The sequence below is a fragment of the Callorhinus ursinus genome, unplaced genomic scaffold (assembly GCF_003265705.2).
Source record: "Callorhinus ursinus isolate GAN/ISIS: 27379988/994484 unplaced genomic scaffold, GSC_fseal_2.0 scaffold49, whole genome shotgun sequence".
Taxonomy (NCBI): domain Eukaryota; kingdom Metazoa; phylum Chordata; class Mammalia; order Carnivora; family Otariidae; genus Callorhinus; species Callorhinus ursinus.
In genome coordinates, this window is record NW_027397111.1 from 11,079,193 (window position 1) to 11,099,796 (window position 20,604).

Here is a 20,604-nt window from a genome sequence, read left to right on the forward strand (position 1 = left end):
CATCTATCCTCCCGAATATCACCTCGGATTCACTTCTCCACATGTCCAACCTTCTAGTAAGTGGGCGCTTTTCTGTTCAGAGAGTTGTTGCTATTCTTTTCTTCGATCTCCTGTTGAGTTCGTAGGTGTTCAGAATGGTTTGATCCCTATCCAGCTGAATTCCTGGGACCAGACGAAATTTAGCTCTCCTACTACTCCCACATCTTGTTCCTCCCACTATTAACTCTTAAACAAAATTTACTTCTTAGAAGATACAATTAATACCTTATATAGTTATTCAGGGAATTATAAAAAGAGGAAAACTTTCCAATAGCTAAACCAAGACAATTTCAAACTGGAAAACACATTTCAAAAAGAAGTTTTTTTGGACTATTTTGATTATTAATTTCAAGTATTTGCAAATCTGTTATGCAGCATATAAAAAGATATACACTACCAAATATAGATTTAGCATTAAAAATATAATAGGAATAATTCACTACATTAAAAATATTATTTTAAAAATAAATGTATGGGGGCAGCAAGTATATAGGCTAGCTCTGTACCTTCTGCTCATTTTTTTTTTATTGTGGTGAAACCCAAATAACATAAAATTTATTATCTTAACCATTTTAAGTGCACATTTCAATGACATTAAACACGTTCCTGTTGTTGCTCAACCATCACCACTATCCATGCCCATAACATTTTCATCTTATAAAACTGAAATTCTATAACTATTAAACAATACTTCTCTATTCTCCCCTCCCCCTATCTCCTGGCCACCACCCTTTCTGTCTTTACAATTTTTGACTACCAAATATCTCATATAAGTGGAATCCTACAGTTTTTATCTTTTTGTGACTGGTTTATTTCATTCAGCATAATGTCCTCAAGTTCCATCCATATTGTAGCATATTGCAGAATCTCCTGTCTTTTTAAGGTTGAGTAATATTGCATTCTGCACACACACACGCACACACACACACACACACCACATTTTGCTATCTATTCGCTGGTCAATATTCCCTTGGGTTGCTTCTATATTTTAGCTATTGTGAATAATGTTGCTATATACATGGGTGTATAAATATGTCTGTCAGACCCTATTTTCTATTTGTTTAGTTATATACCCAGAAGTGGACTTGCTATATCATATGGTAATTCTTTTTAAATTTTTTGACCCACTGCCTTCTACCCAGTTTTACTTTGAATCTAGTTGCTCTAAAACATAAATACTATTAATGTTTTTGGAAAGTAAAGGAAAATCAGTGTAGGTCAAATAGGTCAGAGAAGTATTTGATTTTATCTATTTATATATTTTTTAAAAAAAAATCAACTTAAACTTAACTTTTAAAAAGTAAAGGAAAATCAGTGTAGGTCAAATAGGTCAGAGAAGTATTTGATTTTATCTATTTATATATTTTAAAAAAAAATCAACTTAAAACTATATATTTTTAAAAAAAAATCAACTTAAACTTAAATACCTTTAAAAGGTATTTAAAAAGGAAGTTTTGGGAGTGCCTGGGTGGCTCAGTCGTTAAGCGTTTGCCTTCAGCTCAGGTCATGATCCCAGGGTCCTGGGATCGAGCCCCACATCGGGCTCCCTGCTCTGCGGGGAAGCCTGCTTCTCCCCTTCCCACTCCCCCTGCTTCTGTTCCCTTTCTTGCTATCTCTCTCTGTCAAATAAATAAATAAAATCTTTAAAAAAATAAATAAATAAATTATAAAAAGGAACTTGTGTAATATGGCAAGTATTACCTAACAAAATTCAGAGATTACTTATTTAATCAAGACAGAGGTGCCTACTATCTCAGTTTGCATTCATCAATATATTGGAGCTCTAAAGGCTAATAATGTGTTAGTAGGAAAAGAGTTCAAACTATAATCATCTAGGTTGAAATACCAGAAATTTTAAGACAAACCTTTTAAAACATGAAAAATTACTTGGAAGACAATTGTATAATGTATTTTTTTTCCCATTTGTGTTGACTTTTTTTTTTAAGTTTTTACTTTAATTCCAGTTAGTTAACACACAGTGTAATGTATTCTTACGGTGGATTATGTTTATTTATTCACTGATTTGTGCTAAAAATTAATATATCTTGCCAGACATTTAGGAGAAACTGAGTGTCCTTTCAATTACAATGTTTCCCATTGAAAGCCACACACCAGAATGTCTTGTTCTTATTGTTCAGCCTTCAACCATTTTGAGTAAAAATGCAGCTCCATGTGGCTTATGAACTTGAAAAATTACCTTAGCCTATAGGATCCTCTGTTCTAATCTATAAAATAAGATAATTCATTTCTAGCTCCTGAGTTTGGGTAAAGAATTAAATTCTATTAAAATACTTGCAAAATACAAGGAGGATTAATATTTTTGTGGTCAATTTAAATGAGGTCCTGGAGGGCTCTTTCCTCAGTCAGGATAGTCGCCATCAAAGCCTGATACCATGAGACTGATTATCAGGAGTCAGAAAGCTAAGAAAAACATGCACATGAATATGTATAGAAACCCAAAGCAGAGTGATGACTTCTGATACAGCCAACTAAATCTTGGGCTTTGAAAATTTTCTGAAGAATTGTAAAGATATGAAGCATCTAATAAAAAAGATTGACAAAACAGTGAATATGATATTAAAGAATATCAGTACTAATATACTTTACCGTTTTTTTTTTTTTTTTTTTTTACATATTAGGGCATTTTGTCTGATCAAGTTTGGTAAAATTTTCCAGGATTTCAGTTAATTTGGCCCAGGTGCACTTCATGATTTCTATAGAGTCACTGGAGGTTATTATGCAGTTGCACTTACCACAGAAGGGTCCTTTTCTTCTATAAAAGACATCCCAAATCTCTGCAGAAAATGAAAAGACTGGCTCTGTCCCCAACTATGTACCTACCGTGGGGGTGCGGTACTTGCCTTGTCTTAAGTAGTGGACTTCAGGATAACCAGAAATGGTGCACAGGTATTGCAGATGGAGTTGAGGATTTTATAATCAGTTGAGAGAAACTCAGGGGCCTGCTTTGTGGAGAGAAAACCAGTTCCCCAGAGCCATAAATATCATCAGTCTGAAGTCAGTCAATTCCAACAGTGTAATTAAGGAAAAGTACTGAAATCACATCATTTAACTAACATCCTAATTTGGCCTTGATGGAGCTAAGCTTTTACTAAATACAGGCATAAATGTATTTATATGTCTACATTTTAAAATAACTTTCTCTTTAAAGAAAGTTTTTTGGAAGTGTTTTGTTTTTAAGGAAAAGCAGAATGTAAAATCTCCATATTTTTTTCTGTGTTTGAATAATTTTATTTTTTGAGTCAAGTACAATTAACATACAATGTCATATTACTTTCAGATGTAGAATATAATGATTCAACAATTCTAAATATTTCTCAGTGCTCATCAAAATAAGTGTGCTCTTGATCCCCTTTATTTATTTCACTCTCACACACCCCTCCCCCGCCCTGCCAGTTACTTCCCCTCTGGTAACTGCCAACTATTTAAGAGTCTGGTTTTGTTTGTTTGTCCCTTGGTTTTTTTTTTTCTGTTTATTTGTTTTGTTTCTTAAATTCTGCATACGAGTGAAATAGTATGGTATTTGTCTTTCTCTGACTGACATTTCGTTAGTATTATACCCTCTAGATCCATCCATGTTGTTGCACAGGACAAGATTTCATGCTTTTTTATGGCTGGGGAAGATTCCATAATATTCCATATATATAAGGAATACCACATCTTCTTTATCCATTCATCTATCAATGGACACTTGGGTTGCTTCCATAATTTGGCTATTGTAAATAATACTGCAATAAATATAGGGGTGCATATATCTTTTTGGATTAGTGTTTTTGTTTTCTTTGGGTAAATCCAAGTCGTGGAATTACTGAATCATATGGTCATTCTATTTTTAATTTAAGGAAACTCCATACTGTTTTCCACCGTGGCTGCACCAATTTGCATTCCCAGCAACAAGGCATGAGGGTTCTTTTCGTTTTTCTTCTCTCTCTCTCTCTCTTTTTTAAAGATTTTATTTATTTTATTTGAGAGAGAGTGTGTGAGCAAGAGAGAGCAGGAGCAGGGGAGAGAGGCAGAGGGAGAGGGAGAAGCAGACTCCCTGCTGAACAGGGAGACCGATGGGGATTCCTTTTTCTTTACATCCTCACCAACACTTGTTACTTCTTGTGTTTTTATTTTAGCCATTATGATAGGTATAAAGTGACATCTCATTGTGATTTTAATTTGCATTTTCCTGATGATAAGTGTTGTTGAGCATCTTTCATGTGTCTATTAGCAATATATATGTCTTCTTGAGAAAAAATGTCTTTTCATGTCCTCTGCCTATTTTTTAATAGAATTATTTGTGGTTTTGGTGTTGAGCTGTATAAGTTCTTTATATATTTTGAATATTAACCTATCAGCAGATATATAATTTACAAATGTCTTCCCTGTTCAGTAAGTTGCCTTTTTGTTTTGTTGATGGTTTCCTTTGATGTGCAAAAGCTTTTTATTTTGGTGCGGGATCCAACAGTTCTTCCCTATATTTTTAAAGTTTTGTATAGACAGAAAATGCAGACAGATTTTTCTCTCAATTTGTTTCTCTAGGACTTGTCCAATTTTGAGTAAGAGAAGGCACTCTGAAAATAATTGAGTTGGTGAGCCCTAGATATCAAATAATACTAAGTGACTGATAGACCACCGTAGAATAGAGACTTGGTGCTCTTGCCTTGTGTTGTACTTGACTTACATAGTCTGAATTCCATTACAACAAGGGAGAGAAGACTATACTCTTAGTTCTCTGCCAGGTTGTACCATAGCAGTAGTCTTCAGGAAGAGTTAAATCAGCTCAGTCTTATCCCCCAACACACCTCACACAAACATATACAAATCAGAAAAGCACACAATTTTATAATATTCCATATCAACACATATACGTTTTATTTATTTATTTATTTTTATTAAAGATTTTATTTATTTATTCATGAAAGACAGAGAGAGAGAGAGGGAGAGAGAGGCAGAGGGAGAAGCAGGCTCCCAGGGAGCAGGGAGCCCGATGCGGGACTCGATCCCAGGACCCTGGGATCATGACCTGAGCCGAAGGCAGACGCTCAACCATCTGAGCCACCCAGGCGCCCCAACACATATACGTTTTAATAGCATAGAGGGTCTACAGCATGCCTTCTGAAGCTAAGAGTTCAATTTTTAAAAAAAAACTAATAAATATATAAGTTCTTGAGAAGAATGCCCCATTTTAGAGGAGGGTCTACAAATATGCCAAAGGGTGAGAAGAGAGAAAGAAGAAGGAAGATAATATTTTCTGTAAATTTTGCCCACTTCTTACACCTGAAGTCACAAGCACAGCTCCATTCCTACCCCTATCCATCAGCTTGCCTGCTCTGGTGGAAGACATCTCTCCTCTTCCTGCTATTGCCCCCCATTGTGCTCCTGGTCTCAGATACTTATTTTATTATTATTATGTTTTTGCCTTTATGGTCTGTATTTCAATTTCTAGTGCTTCCTCCCTCAAACATTTAAACGTGCTTAATTCTTAATCATTTTAAGAAGAAACTACTCTAATACTCTCTTTACTTCATAGATAAGATTTTCATTAAGTGTTATGGTTTACTTTTCTTCTCTTCCTACTTATTGTTAATTCTACTGCGATATAGCTTCTTGTCATTAAACACCCTTACTAATGAAATCTTTGTAGAGACCCCAGTGAATGTTCTGTCTATATCCACACCCTTAGATCTATAAATTGGTATAGTCCCTTAATATCCTGGGCTTGGCTCTATGACTTGCTTTGGTCAATGGAGCAGTACCAAACTTGATACAATTATAGGCTTGCAAAAATACATGTACTTCCCACCTCCTCTCTTGGAACCTGTAACACCTGTGAACAAGCTTGGGCTTTCCAACTTGAAAGGATGTGTGACCCATGTAGTAGAAGTGAGTACTCTCAAATGAGGCTGTCCTCTAGGCAGCCTCGTCAACCAGCCAGCTGACTGCTGGATACATGAACAAGCCCAGCTAATGCATGTGAACTACACCTGTAGTTACTACACTGAGCAAGAAGAACAACGTTCTTGCTCTCAGGAACATTTTGGGTAGAAAGAAAAATCAATAAAAAAGCATATACGCAAGAATTTTTATTAACCTTGATAATATAGTAACCTGAGAAACCCCTTTACTGACACTGGACCTTAAACCTGACACATGTGGGGCGCCTGCGTGGCTCAGATGGTTGGGCGTCTGCCTTCGGCTGGGGTCGTGATCCTAGGGTCCTGGGATCGAGTCCCGCATTGGGCTCCCTGCTCCTTGGGAGCCAGCTTCTCCTTCTGCTTCTCTCTCTCTCTCTCTCTCCCTCTGTCTCTCATGAATAAATAAGTAAAATCTTAAAAAAAAAAAACCTGACACATGTGTATAAAAAAGCCCTAAATAACGTGATTAACAAGTATGAACAAAGAAGAGATACAGAACCCTACAACAAGGAAAGAAAAAACACACATCTATTAATGACAGCACAAGATGTGTGCACATAAATCAATATATATTGGGTTCCAAAAAATGTCTCAATCCCCTCAAAACTTACATCAATGAAATATGTTATCAGACTATAACAGAAGAAAACTAGAAGTTAACAACAAGAAGGCAGTTTGGCTAGAATCTAAAACACATGTTACTAAATATCTTGTAGGGAAAAAAGGAAATTTAATAAAAACAAATTATACTTAAAAAAACTTCATAATAAAATGTGGATAACATATGTAAAACCTATAACCAAGTAGATTTTCTTTTTTAGATTTCTAATGTCTTTCAAAAAGAAAAAGACATATGACAATAACAAAGTAGATGTTTGTTATAGAGTACAGATAAAGAACAAGTGAATTAAGCCCCAGAAGAAAATAATTACAAGGGCAGAAATTAATGCAATAAAAACAAGAAAAAACTATGAAAGTAAAGAAGATTAATAAACTGATTCTAAAAATATTATTGAGATACATACATTTCTTATAAATCTAATTAAGGTGAAATAACTGTAAATAAGATGCAAATAAACCAAATTTGGACCCCCCAAAAGCACAAGAACTAAGGAGCATGTTCTCAATTTCAAATACTTTTTACATTTTAAACACTATAGGCTAACAGATTTGAAAACAAAGAGAACTAAAAAATTAAACAGGGCAAAATTAAAGAAATTAATATCATATTCAAACCCCTCCAATTCACTACATTCCCCAAACAAGCAAATATGCTATCAAAAACAATAGGCCCATATTGTTTCTGTTTACAGCAGAAGAGCAAATTTCAAGGGACAGATTTTTTTTTTTTTTTTTTTAAGAGCAGGAATGGAGAGGGGCAGAGGGAGGGGGAGACAGAATCTCAAGGGGCTTCATCTCATGACTTCTCATGATCCTGAGATCAGGGATCATGTCCTGAGCTGAAATCAAGAGTTGGACACTTAACTGAATGAGCCACCCAAATGCCCCAGATTATTTTTTAATTATGCAAAGTATACCATAAAATGGTAAAATAGGTGAAGATGCACAATTCATTTTGCAAAGCACTTATAATGTTAATTTCAAAGGCATGTGCTATAGAAGTAATATAAAGAAACAAAATTATAGACATAGTTTCTTCATGAATTTATTTACAAAAATTGTAAATAAGAGATTAGTTAACCAATAACAGTGTATGAAAACTAAATAATAAGAAATGTTTATCTCAGTGATACATAAGTGATTTGATTCAGCAAAATTATATACCTTACCATAAAAAAAGAAACAAAGATCATATTATTATCTTAATATTTGTAGAAATTATAGAAAATGATTTTATATGGTTCTATAGGAATTTATAATAAAAACAGTAAAAAAAGAAAACTTTCTGGCTTAATAAAAGATACATACAAAATATCCTAGCTTGTATCATACTCAACAGAGACTCCATCCAACCAACATCAAGCACTACTGATGAGTCATTTTCATATCAGCAAGTAAGAATAGGGTTTTTATCAAATTCAGTAAAATCAATCATCTGGAAGATATTTCTCATAGCAGAATGTTTCATTTGTTCCCTGTGGTAATAAAATAAACACTCTCCTCATATGAAAAGAAAAAGAGCAAGGGAAAGATATCCAGTGTCATCCCATAACACTAGTGGTTATAAAGAGTGTTCATCAAAAACTAATGATGTATTGTATGGTGACCAACATAACATAATAAAATTAAATTAAATAAAAAATAACACTGTTTGAAAACTGGAAAAAAAAGAGTGTTCAGCAAAAGTGGAGAAAAACATGAAATTTTTTGTGCTTCTGAAATTAAAAAAAATGTATTTCAAGACAGAAGGAATAAATGAATTAAGTTCAATATATAGATATATTTTTTGATAGGCAAAAAAGCATTTATTTAGGATCAATGAATTGCAATTCCGGGAACACAGATTCAGGTAGAAACTCAAATAGTGTCCCTGCTTGTAGAGTGAAAGCAAGGGGTTTTTTTATGGGGAAAAAGAGGGGGGCAATTGCATGAATTGAAGAACAGAAAAAAATTTTCCTATGCATGTAAACAAATTAAGCCACTCTGGGTTATACATATACAATATTTCTGAGAGGTAATGTTAGATGAGATTAGAGAATGATCTATTCAATTTAATCTGGAAGGCAATGATGGAATTACCAACACTTATTTCAGGTGATGGGTAGGAAAGACAAACTACAGGGAGAGTGGTTTTGTTTAGAGAAGAGAAAGTGAATGTTGACAATTTTTTAATAGAAGACTCTCTGTGAGAAGTAAAAAGATGATACATGGAGAGTAATTGTATTTTGAGGGCTGGGGTGGATGTTTTGCAGGATTTTATAATGGGAGCAGTAGAGGAAATGACATAAAGCTTAATGAGTACACATAAATTGAATCAGGGGAAGAAGTGTGTATTCTTGTTATTTGGATAGGGAGGAATTAGAGTAAATAATTGATTTTACTCTGTATTTAATTGGCATTGTTTCTGTGAAATTGATGTAAAATTGCTACTTTTGGTCTATCTTCTAATTATTAATTTGTAAGAACCTCAAAAATTAAAAAACAGTGTAGATTTTATATCATGAATTTCATTCTTAAATAGAAAGAAAACAAAATAAGTAATTTTTATTACTCCCTAATCCTGTGCTCATAAAATAATGCGTACTATTATCTTTCTTAATTTGGTTTACAGATATTTCTACCTCTCCAGACTCTGTGTTTTTGAAGTCCTTCTTGAAAAGGACTGCATATCCCACCAGTCTGTAGGGAAGCAGTTTTGTTTGGGACAAGCTAGGAGAGATGTGGTGTGGTGCCTAACTTATTTCTAAATTAGAAATTTAGAGGCTGAAACCTCATCAAACTAACCACTTCACGCACATTTTATAGCTTCTCCATCAGGAAGACACACTGAGAAAATAGAGGAATTTTGGTAATGACAATTTAAAATATAGCAAATACAAGTGACAAGATCGTTCAAACTGGAAATTCCAATTGGAAATAAGACAAACCCGCATCTGGTTGTAGGTGATGGCTTTCCATCAGGCATCCATCAAATCTGATTTCATGTCCCTCGATTGTCTCATTATGCTTTTGTTTGTGGAAACCTGGTTAATGATGAGACCGGTCTTTCACAGAGATGAAATACTCACAGAAAAGGTTGTGGGGATTCCAGTGATATTGGGATTCTGAAGACACTTAGTGAGAATGCACCACTCAACGCCCTTCCTTTTCATGGACAAAGCAGGTACTCTCAGGAAGGCACTATTAGATTGACTAAACAGCCAACAGAAGTATCTCTTTCCTTCTATTTCCTCCTGTGTGTTCCCTTTCCTCCTCTTCCCTTCCCTTTTTTCCCCTTTGCTCCTTTTCTCCTTCACTTCTCTTCTCTTCCCTTACAAATATCCCTTTCATATGCTGTGGGATTTGATGTCCTTAGAACCCAAAAGGATCTTTATGACACAGTCTCATATTCGCTTTGTTTTCACCCCATAGACAATAGGGTTCATAGTGGGAGGCAAGAGCAGATAAATATTGGCCACAATGATGTGGCAAGATGGAGGGATCTTGTGACCCCCAAAGTGGTAGGAAAAGAAGCAGAAGAAGGCTGGACTATAGGAGAAAACAATGGCACAGATGTGGGCAGTGCAGGTGCTAAAGGCCTTCTGTCGAGCATCTGCTGAAGAGAGGCTGACCACTGCCCGGAGGATCATGGTGTAGGAGATTGTGATGCATAGGATGTCAAAGCCCCCAACCAGGAGGGCAACCATCACATCGTAGATAACATTGACCTTGATATTTCCACAGGATAACTTGGCTACAGACATGTGATCACAGTAGGTATGGTATAGTATATTCCCTCTACAATAGGGTAATCTCTTGATGATGCAAGTCAAGGGAATTACAAGCAACACCACTGTTCAGAAAAGTAGCAAACCTGGGGTGGGATTGGGGAGGGAGAGAGGTGTTGAGCAGTTCTTTGGAGAGCCCTCATTTTTCCAGGACCCCGGCTTGGGGCGCCTCAGTTCCCCATGGCGGGACACCTGTCTTCCGACTTGGCCTTCTCGCCCCCGCCGGGCGGTGGAGGCGATGGGCCGGGAGGGCCGGAGCCCGGCTGGGTTGACCCTCGGACCTGGCTGAGCTTCCCAGGCCCTCCCGGCGGGTCGGGAATCGGGCCGGGGGTTGGGCCGGGCGCGGAAGTGTGGGGGATTCCCCCGTGCCCCCCGCCCTACGACTTCTGCGGAGGGATGGCCTCCTGTGGACCTCAGGTTGGAGTGGGGCTGGTGCCCCAAGGCGGCCTGGAGACCTCTCAGCCGGAGGGCGAGCGGGGAGCCGGGGTGGAGAGCAACTCCGAGGGGGCCTCCCCTGAGCCCTGCGCTGCCCCACCTGCGGCTGTGAAGCCGGACAAGCAGAAGCTGGAGCAAAACCCCGAGGAGTCCCAAGACATCAAAGCTCTGCAGAAAGACCTGGAACAATTTGCCAAGCTCCTTAAGCAGAAGAGGATCACCCTGGGATATACTCAGGCCGATGTGGGGCTCACCCTGGGGGTTCTCTTTGGGAAGGTGTTCAGCCAAACGACCATCTGCCATTTTGAGGCTCTGCAGCTCAGTTTCAAGAACATGTGTAAGCTGCGGCCCCTGCAGCAGAAGTGGGTGGAGGAAGCCGACAACAACGAAAATCTACAGGAGATATGCAAAGCAGAGACCCTCGTGCAGGCCCGAAAGAGAAAGCGAACGAGTATCGAGAACCGTGTGAGGGGCAACCTGGAGAACATGTTCCTGCCGTACCCGAAGCCCACCCTGCAGCAGATCAGCCACATTGCCCAGCAGCTCGGCCTTGAGAAGGACGTGGTCCGAGTGTGGTTCTGCAATCGTCGGCAGAAGGGCAAACGATCAAGCAGTGACTATTCACAACGAGAGGATTTTGAGGCTGCTGGGGCCCCTTTCTCAGGGGCACCAGTGTCCTTTTCTCTGGCACCAGGGCCCCATTTTGGTATCCCAGGCTATGGGGGCCCTCACTTCACAACGCTGTACTCCTCAGTCCCTTTCCCTGAGGGTGAAGGATTTCCCTCTGTGTCTGTCACCACTCTGGGCTCTCCCATGCATTCAAACTGAGATGCCGGCCCTTCCCAGGAATGGGGGCCCGAGGAAGGGGGAAAGCGAGGGAAAGAGAACCTGGGGTTTGTACCAGGGCTTTGGGATTAAATTCTTCATTCACTAGGAAAGGATTTGGGAACACAAAGGGTGTGGGGGCAGGGAGTTTGGGGGGACTGATTGGAGGGAAGGTGAAGTTCAAGGATGCTCTTGTTTTTAATCCCCACATCACTTTCTTAAATAAAGAAGCCTGGGACACAGTAAAAAAAAAAAAAAAAAAAAAAGTAGCAAACCCAACCTTTGCAATAACGGAATTGGTGAGGATAGTAAAGTAGCACAGCGGGTAGCAGATGGCCACACAGTGGTCCAGGGCCATAAGCATGAGCACCCCAGATTCCATCCGTGTTGAGGTATAGATGAAGAACATCAGGACCAGGCATTCATTGAAGCTGATTTCCTTGAGATGAAACCAGAAGATGCAGAGAGCTTTAGGGATTGTAGTGGTGCACATGACAAGGTCAGTTAGGGAAAGCATAGCCAAGAAGTAGTACATGGACCTGTGCAAGGAGTCTTCACAGCAGATGAGGTAGAGGAGCCCACAATTCCCTACCATGGCCACCATATACATGAAGCAGAATGGGAAGGAAATCCACATGTGCATGTTCTCCAGTCCTGGGATCCCATTAAGAATAAATGAGACTGGGGTCAGGTCTGTTTGGTTGAGCATTAGCACTATCAGGCTATTATAATCATCAAACAGCTTAGAGATATTTGTGTGTTTCTCATTTTTTGTTTTCTGATCCTCCAGTATTAGGGGAAAAAAATCTTTAAAAAAGAAGAGAAATTTTAGCTATATTTTCTCTCTCATTCTCCCTTTTTCTCTCTGTCAAGTATGTGTTTGAATATTAAACAACAAATATTTCAAACATGAGAGAATACTTAAACATAATTCAAACCCAGTATGTGTTGTTTGTTAATTCGTTAATTTATTGATTCATTCAACAATACATATTTAGTACTCACTAGTTACCAGGTTCTATGACATATATTGTGTCTACACTATACAAACAAAAAGGAATAAATTACTCATAAATTTATAATGAAGGATAATTATATCTCATATATTTTCTAAACATTTTTGATATTTCTAATGATATTTTTGTTAGAATATCTTATTTAAATATTAGTTACTATATACATCTCCCTTTAAATGTTCTCTTAAGGAAAATTTCATTGATCATTTCTCCAATGACCTAACAGATATGGTGAGAATTTCATTGTTGCTATTACCCTTACTGGGTAATAATACTTATGCTACACTAAATACTGTTCTAAGAACTTTACAAATATTGACTCATTTAATCCTCACTACAAGCCCAGGAAATAATAATCTGCACCTTTCTAACTGAGTAAATTGAGGCACTATTTAGATCAGGCTTCTTCATATCTGTGTTGCTGGCATACAATACCAAAACTGAGCCCTTCTCTGACCATTTTTGAAAAATTATTTCTTCTAAATTTTGACATAGAAGTGTGTGTTAGAAATAGAACTATAGGATAATAACGAAACTAAAAAATATCCAGCTCCATCATTCCAACTGTTGGAAGTCTACCTTTCCACAGTTGGTCACAATTACTTATTTTAGCTCTCTACTAGCATTAAGCTTTGTATTTCTAAATAATTTGTTTAGCCTACTTTTTCTTCCTATTCCCCTTGAAACTGTTTTTGTTAAAATTATTATTTCATGTTTAATTTATATTACAATATAGGTATTATCCCTTGGTAAGTCACATGATATGATGACTATATTTTCTTTCCCATTCAATATTTTTCATTTTGATAATACTTTATTTTTCTTAGTATTTGATGTAGATATCTGAAAAAAAATTAACTTATTTTCAGAATTATAAAACATTTTTATTATTATTTCTTGATAGTTCAACACAATCTATCAATGTTGGTCCTTTCCACACTATTTGTCTGTTTCTGAGACATCTCTGTCTTGCTTCTCTGAAATAGTTTTTTCTCAGTTAGACACAACTCTCATCCAGAAATTCCCCTTCACCTGCTCATATCTATTTGTAGATCTGATTTTTCTTCATTCTGTTTCCAGGACAGCATGGAAAACAAGTTTTTGAGAGTATTAGTGTCTGAATATGGTTTAGTCTATTAATCATTTGGCTGGATTTAAAATTCTAGATTAATAAAAGCATTTCTGTATTGATCTCTTAGCTTCTAGTGAGATATTAGGACGACCATTCCAGTTCTTGATACTTTGTACATGAATTATTTACCACTGGCATTTATTCATTTGTACTGTTTTTAGCCCTGAACTATTTAAGAACATTTAAAAATTTTTGAGTTTTGAAATTAATGGCAAAGATAAAAGGGTATGTGTGCTTGTGCACTTATAATTGTGAAGGCATTTATGGGATTTCTGATACTGGAAATCTAACACCTTTGACTTTGGAAATTTACTTAACTTCTAATAATTTGTTCCCAATATTTTTCTTATTATTTTTCTGCACATTTTTTTAGTCAGATATTGGTTCTTCTGAAATTATTCTTTTTTTTTGCAAATGAAATTATTTTAGGCTGAATCTATTTAATCCACTTTCTGAAAATGTTCTGAAAGTGTTATATATCCCAAACATCTTGGCATTTTGTTGTTGTTGTGTAATATTACAAATTTCCAACATCTTATTTTTCTCTGATTAGCATGAATGTATAAAAATTATATATACATATATTTATTCTACTCCTTGTATATTATTTCTATAACTTTGAAATTTTAATAATTTATTTTTATAGCTTACTTTATTTTTTTCATTAATTTTGGAAGTGTTTCTCAACTGTCTGATAATCTTTGACTTAATTCATACTTAATAGTCTTTAGAAAGCTGATTTGAAACTCCATATGATGACTGAGTCTCAGCAACTGATAATATTTACTTTGAATCCTCTCTAGGACCTCTTTGCTTCATTGGTGACATCCTTAGTTGTCATTGTTTATAAGTCTTTTCTCAGGGACTTGCAATTTTTCCAAAAGAATCCACCAATCTACTTCCTGGAGTGAAAATTTAATTGGTTGCCAGTGTTCTTGAAGTTGAGTAGAAGGACACTGCAGGTCTCACACTTAAATAGGAATATTGGATTAAATCCTCACATGTTTTATGATGCCTCATCCTTGGCCTTTGTCACACATAACATAAGCATTCATAGAATTTGTTAGTTTCTTCTGAGAATAAACTTCCAGTCATCATAAGAGGATAGTTAACATTGTTTAGGATAATGGATGAATCAAGGATATCAAGTTGTTCCTTATTCCATTTTTCTTCTACCTACATCCCTGTTTATCTTTATGTACTCTCACTGAAGGATGAGAGATTAGATACTACAAAAAGCAACTTCTTTTAGAAACAGGAAAGCAACCTAGGATGCGTATGTTATTAAGAGTTCTCCTCAAAGACCTCTTTTCACATAATTACAAAATCTTGGTGTCACATAAGCATAGATAGAAACCACAATTTAACAAAACCTTGGAGGAGATCAGGAAAATTTTCAAGGTGGAAAAGGCAAATTGTCTTAGACCAGAGGCATGATCCATTCTGTTGCTGTTTACTCCCATTACACTGGTATTTTTGGCTTTGTGATTTTACAATTCTTTATCCAATTTGTGTCCCCCTTCTCCCACTAAATCTAGCTTCAATCATCAATTTCTTCAGGTTGATTCAACTCTCTTTTGGAGAGGATAGAGTGCCATCCTCTAAATCCTCTTAATATGATGTAGTTAGAGAGGTGGCAGGCTTACAAGTAAGGAATAGAACTACTGATGGAATCAATTTCTTGTGTTGTTTTAATAGCATGTATTCTGAAAATTTATTTATATACTTGAATCATCTTCAATGTAATAAAACTCTTAACATTTGTTCAGCCTGTATTTATTTTCATATCTGAAGTGTTTAGCAAGACACCAGGCACATTTTAGATGTTAATAAATGCTTTTGAATGAAGGAAGAGATAAATGAGTGAATGAATTAAATTTTATACTTGACTTAAAGAATTATTCCACTGTAGTCTAAATATTATTTCTTGGAAAGCATAAGAGGAACCACCAGAAGAAACAAAACTATGATGCCTGCTTCATCAGTCACCAAAAAATATAAATTTCTAAAATTCTCCATTGGGGCACCTGGGTGACTCAGTCGGTTAGGCATCTGACTCTTGGTTTTGGCTGAGGTCATGATCTCAGAGTCACGAGATCGAGCCCAGTGTCAGGCTTTGTGCTCAGTGGGGTGTCTGTGTGAGATTCTTTCTTCCTCTCTCTCTACTCCTCACACTCCATGCTCTCTCACTCTCGCTCTCTCTCTCAAATAAACAAATAAATCTTTTAAAAACTAAAAAAATAAAATTCTCCATCAAAAAATAAAGAATATATACATCTTTTTATTGTGTATATGTTTACATATATTTTTATTGTATGTTGATTCAAAGTGACTTTTTGAGAAACATTAGATTAAAAAACTTGAAGTAGAGCTATTTAATTTGAACCAATTTATACTAAATTATTGCAACTCCAGGCCTGACAAGGATTCTTCACAACCAAAATAGTACAAAACACTGAAATTATGTTCCTCTATTTGTTACACAGTAGAAGGTTTTGAATTTGGGAATTCACTTAAATCATATATCAGCTTATTAGCTAATCCTTAATTTCCTAGTTACTATCACTGATGTCAACTTAAGCTAATAATTGCAAGGCTAACAGAAGCCCTGTAATTTGCATTATGGATGAAAGAAAAAATATGTTTTTATAATATAAGAATGCATTTCTTGAATATCAAAACTGCCATCAAGTTTTTTTCTAACAGGTGTATAAATTCTACTTTTTGTACAGCATTATATTTTTCAGATTACTTTTACAGATATTATTAAAAGTAACAAAAGCTATAACAATTTTTATATATGTACATTTACATATATGTATATATACACATGCATACACACACTATATATATAAAATATATAAACGTTTTTATGTTTAAAACATAAATATATAATATATACAAAAATGTATATATATGTTTTACCTCGATTATTGTAGAAATAAGATAACCTTGAAGTTTCAAAAATTTTAAATTCCAGTTAATTAACATAAAGAATAATATTAGTTTCAGGAGTAGAATTTAGTGATTCATCACTTACATATAACACCCAGTGCTCATCACAAGTGCCCTCCTTAATGCCCATCACCCATCTAGCCCATCCACTGCCCAGCTCCCCTCCAACAACTCTCAGTTTGTTCTCTATAGTCTAGAGTCTGTTTTATGGTTTGCCTCTCTCTCTTTTGTTTCCCCTATGTCCATCAGTTTTGTTTCTTAAATCCCACATATGAGTGAAACCAAATGGTATTTTTCTTTCTCTGACTGACTTATTTCACTTATTTGACCAGTATATGCTAAATTCTCCCACAAGTTGTTGAAAAATAGTATCACTACTTATTTATTCATCTCAATATATTTGAAGAGTAAACTCTTAATTGTATGTATCCATGCAGTAGAATCAAGTAGAGGAATTAGGGAAAGCATAGATACCCATAAACTGAAAATAGGAAATACATCTCAGAGATCCTTTGTGCTCTATATTTAAGAACATATTTCCTAAATATGAGATAAATATATATATGCCCCTTTTGTTTCCTTTTTATAACTCTAGTGTTAATTAATAAAACTAACTTTATTGTTACGTGTTACACCAATACATTTGCAAAGATTCACCAAGTTTAGGGAGGAGTAGGAGACCTGGATTTCGTCTGGTCTCAGGAATTCAGCTGAATAGGGATCAAAACACTCTGAACACCTACGAACTCAACAGGAGATCGAAGAAAAGAATAGCAGCAACTCTCTGAACAGAGAAGCGACCACTTACTGGAAGGTAGGACGTGTGGAGAAGTGAATCCCAGGCGACATTCGGGAGGATAGACGGCGGGGGAGGGGGCCTCCGCCGGCCGCTTCTGGCAAGTGCTAGAGCCGCGGAGCACAAAACCGGGACTTTTAGAAGTCGGCTCCGCTGAGGGACGTCACTCCAGTGGCTAAAGGGGGGGGGGTGAAACCCTCACGGGACAGTGTGGTCTCAGGACCCTCGGGGTCACAGAAAGACCGGGGGTGCCTGAGTGGGCAGAGCTCCCAGGTATTGGAGCGGGGAAGCTGGCTGCAGAGACGGAGCCGAGGAGCGGGCTGTCAGCTCGGGGTTGCCATAAACTGTGATTGGCAACACAGTCAGGCCACTGCTCCTTCAGCAGGGACCCAACAAGCGGCAGATCCGGGGAGACTCTCCTTCCTCCCCTGGGAGGAGGGGCGCGGGAGCCCACCGCAGTGATCTGATGCATTTGGAGACGCACACCGAATTAGGTGCCAGAGATAGAAATGCTCGGTCACAGGCCGGTTGAGCATGGAATGTGGTCAGAGACCAGGGAGACGGGAGTGATTGAGTGCTTTTCTCTGGGGGCGCACTGAGGAGCGGGGCCCTGAGTTCTCGGCTCCTCCGGGGTGGAGATTGGGAGGCTGCCATTTTCACTCTTGTCCTCCAAAGCTGAACGGAAAGCTTGCAGGGAACAAAAGCTCCCTAGAGCAAACCCGAGCAGATTACTTAGCCCTGACTGGCAAGGGCGGGGCAATTTCTCCTCTGGCAAAGACATTTGGGAACCACGGCAATAGGCCCCTCCCCCAGAAGATCAGCAAGAACAGCCAGCCAAGACCAAGTTTACCGATCAATGAGAATGGCAGAACTCCAGCACTAGGGGAATACTGCACATAGAATTCATGGTCTTTTTACCATGATTCTTTAGTCTTTAAAAGTTAATTTTTTTAACTGTCTTTTTTTTTGAATTTTTCTTTTTCCCTTTTTTAACCAACATCTTATCAATCCCTTTTTTTTTAAAAAATTATTTTTCATTTTTAGAGTCATATTCTATCTCTTCCTAAGTAGTTACCCTTATTTTTGCATATATATATAAGTTGTTCTCTCTTTAAAATTTTGACATACAGTTTCTTCTAACAGATCAAAATATACCCTAAATCTCTAGTGTATGGCTTTGTTCTAGTTTCCTGCCTGATCACATTCTCTCCCCCCCTTTTTTTTCTTTTTTCTTTTTTTTAAATCCTCTTCTTTCTTTTTTCAAACAACTTCTTATCTTATCAATTCCTATTATTAAATTTTTTATAATTTTCATGTTTACAGTCATATTCTATCCCTTCATCATACCAACCCTTATTTTGGTACATATATAAGCTTTTCTTTCTTTAAAATTTTGGGAGGCACTTTCTTCTAACAGATCAAAATACACCCAAAATCTAGTGTGTGGAATTGGTCTATGCACCAGCCTGATCATATTTGACCATATTCTTTTGTTTTGTTTTGTTTTGTTTTGTTCTGTTTTTGTTTGTTTTTATCTTTATCTTTTACTTTTTTTTCTTGTTCTTTTTTCTTTCTTTCCCCTTCTTTTCCCCTGGTTTCAGTTTTTTTCTGATTTGTTTAGTGTATCTTTTCTGGGGATGTTGTTAACCCTGTTAGCATTTTGTTCTCTCATTCATCTGTTCTCCACTGGACAAAATGACAAGATGGAAAAAATCACCCCAACAAAAAGAACAAGAGGAAGTACCAACTGCCAGGGACCTACTCAATATGGACATTAGTATGATGTCGGACCTAGAGTTTGGAATCATGATTTTAAAGATACTAGCTGGGCTTGAAAAAAGCATGGAAGTTATTAGAGAAATGCTTTCTGAAGAAATAAAAGAACTAAAATCGAACCCAGTCGAAATCAAAAAGGCTATTAATGAGGTGCAATCAAAAATGGAGGCTCTAACTGCTAAGATAAATGAGGCAGAAGAGAGAATCAGTGATATAGAAGACCAAATGATGGAAAATAAAGAAGCTGAGAAAAAGAGAGATAAACAACTACAGGATCACGAGGGCAGAATTCGAGAGATAAGCGATACCATAAGATGAAACAACATTAGAATAATTGGGATCCTAGAAGAAGAAGATAGAGAGAGAGGGCAGAAGGTATATTGGAACAAATTATAGCAGAGAGCTTCCCTAGGGTGGGGAAGGAAACAGGCATCAAAATCCAGGAGGCACAGAGAACCCCTCTCAAAATCAATAAAAATAGGTCAACACCTCAACATCTAATAGTAAAACTTATGAGTCTCAGAGACAAAGAGAAAATCCAATGTGATTCAAAGCAGCTCGGGAGAAGAAATCTGTAAACTACAATGGTAGAAACATTAGATTGGCAACAGACCAATCCACAGAGACCTGGCAGGCCAGAAAGAACTGGCATGATATATTCAGAGCACTAAACAAGAAAAATATGAAACCAAGAATACTATATCCAGCTAGGCTGTCACTGAAAATAGAAGGAGAGATAAAAAGCTTCCAGGACAAACAAAAAATAAAGGAATTTGCAAACATGAAACCAGCCCTACAAGAAATATTGAAAGGAGTCCTCTAAGCAAAGAGACAGCCTAAAAGCAGCATAGACCAGAAAGGAACACAGACAATATACAGTAACAGTCACCTTACAGGCAATACAATGGCACTAAATTCATATCTTTCAATAGTTACCCTGAATGGAAATGTGACAAATGCCCCAATCAAAAGACACGGGCTATCAGATTGGATTAAAAAACAAGACCCATCGATATGCTGTCTGCAAGAGACTCATTTTAGACGCAAAGACACCTCCAGATTGAAAGCGAAGGGGTGGAAAACCATTTATCATGCTAATGGACACCAAAAGAAAGCTGGGGTGGCAATCCTTATATCAGACAAACTAGATTTTAAAACAAAGACTGTAATAAGAGATGAGGAAGGACCCTATATCCTACTTAACGGGTCTCTCCAACAAGAAGATCTAACAATTGTAAATATCTATGCCCCGAACATGGGAGCAGCCAATTATATAAGGCAATTAATAACAAAAGCAAAGAAACACATTGACAACAATACA

General features: G+C 36.9%; 1 protein-coding gene and 1 pseudogene across 1 annotated transcript; one reads left to right on the forward strand and one right to left on the reverse strand.

Annotated features, from left to right (window-relative positions):
- Window positions 1–9,964: 9,964 nt before the first annotated feature.
- On the reverse strand, window positions 9,965–13,894 carry LOC112806089 (olfactory receptor 52N4-like). The gene is made up of 3 exons (XM_025848362.2): window positions 13,873–13,894; window positions 11,869–12,301; window positions 9,965–10,418 (listed from the first exon to the last, which is right to left on the reverse strand). Exons 1-3 carry the CDS (start codon window positions 13,892–13,894, stop codon window positions 9,965–9,967), a joined length of 909 nt encoding a protein of 302 aa, XP_025704147.2.
- Window positions 10,529–11,611, forward strand: LOC112806088 (POU domain, class 5, transcription factor 1 pseudogene; annotated as a pseudogene).
- Window positions 13,895–20,604: the final 6,710 nt, after the last annotated feature.

What these genes read in the sequence shown, in the direction of transcription:
- LOC112806089 (XM_025848362.2), bottom strand. Translation starts at nt 13,894, where the DNA reads ATGCCAGTGGTAAATAATTCAT. An exon ending in GCCAGTGGTAAATAATTCAT is followed by an intron (nt 12,302 to 13,872) that starts GTACAAAGTATC and finishes TCAACCAAACAG; the next exon opens with ACCTGACCCCAGTCTCATTT. An exon ending in GTTGGGTTTGCTACTTTTTT is followed by an intron (nt 10,419 to 11,868) that starts TTTTTTTTTTTT and finishes GCTACTTTTCTG; the next exon opens with AACAGTGGTGTTGCTTGTAA.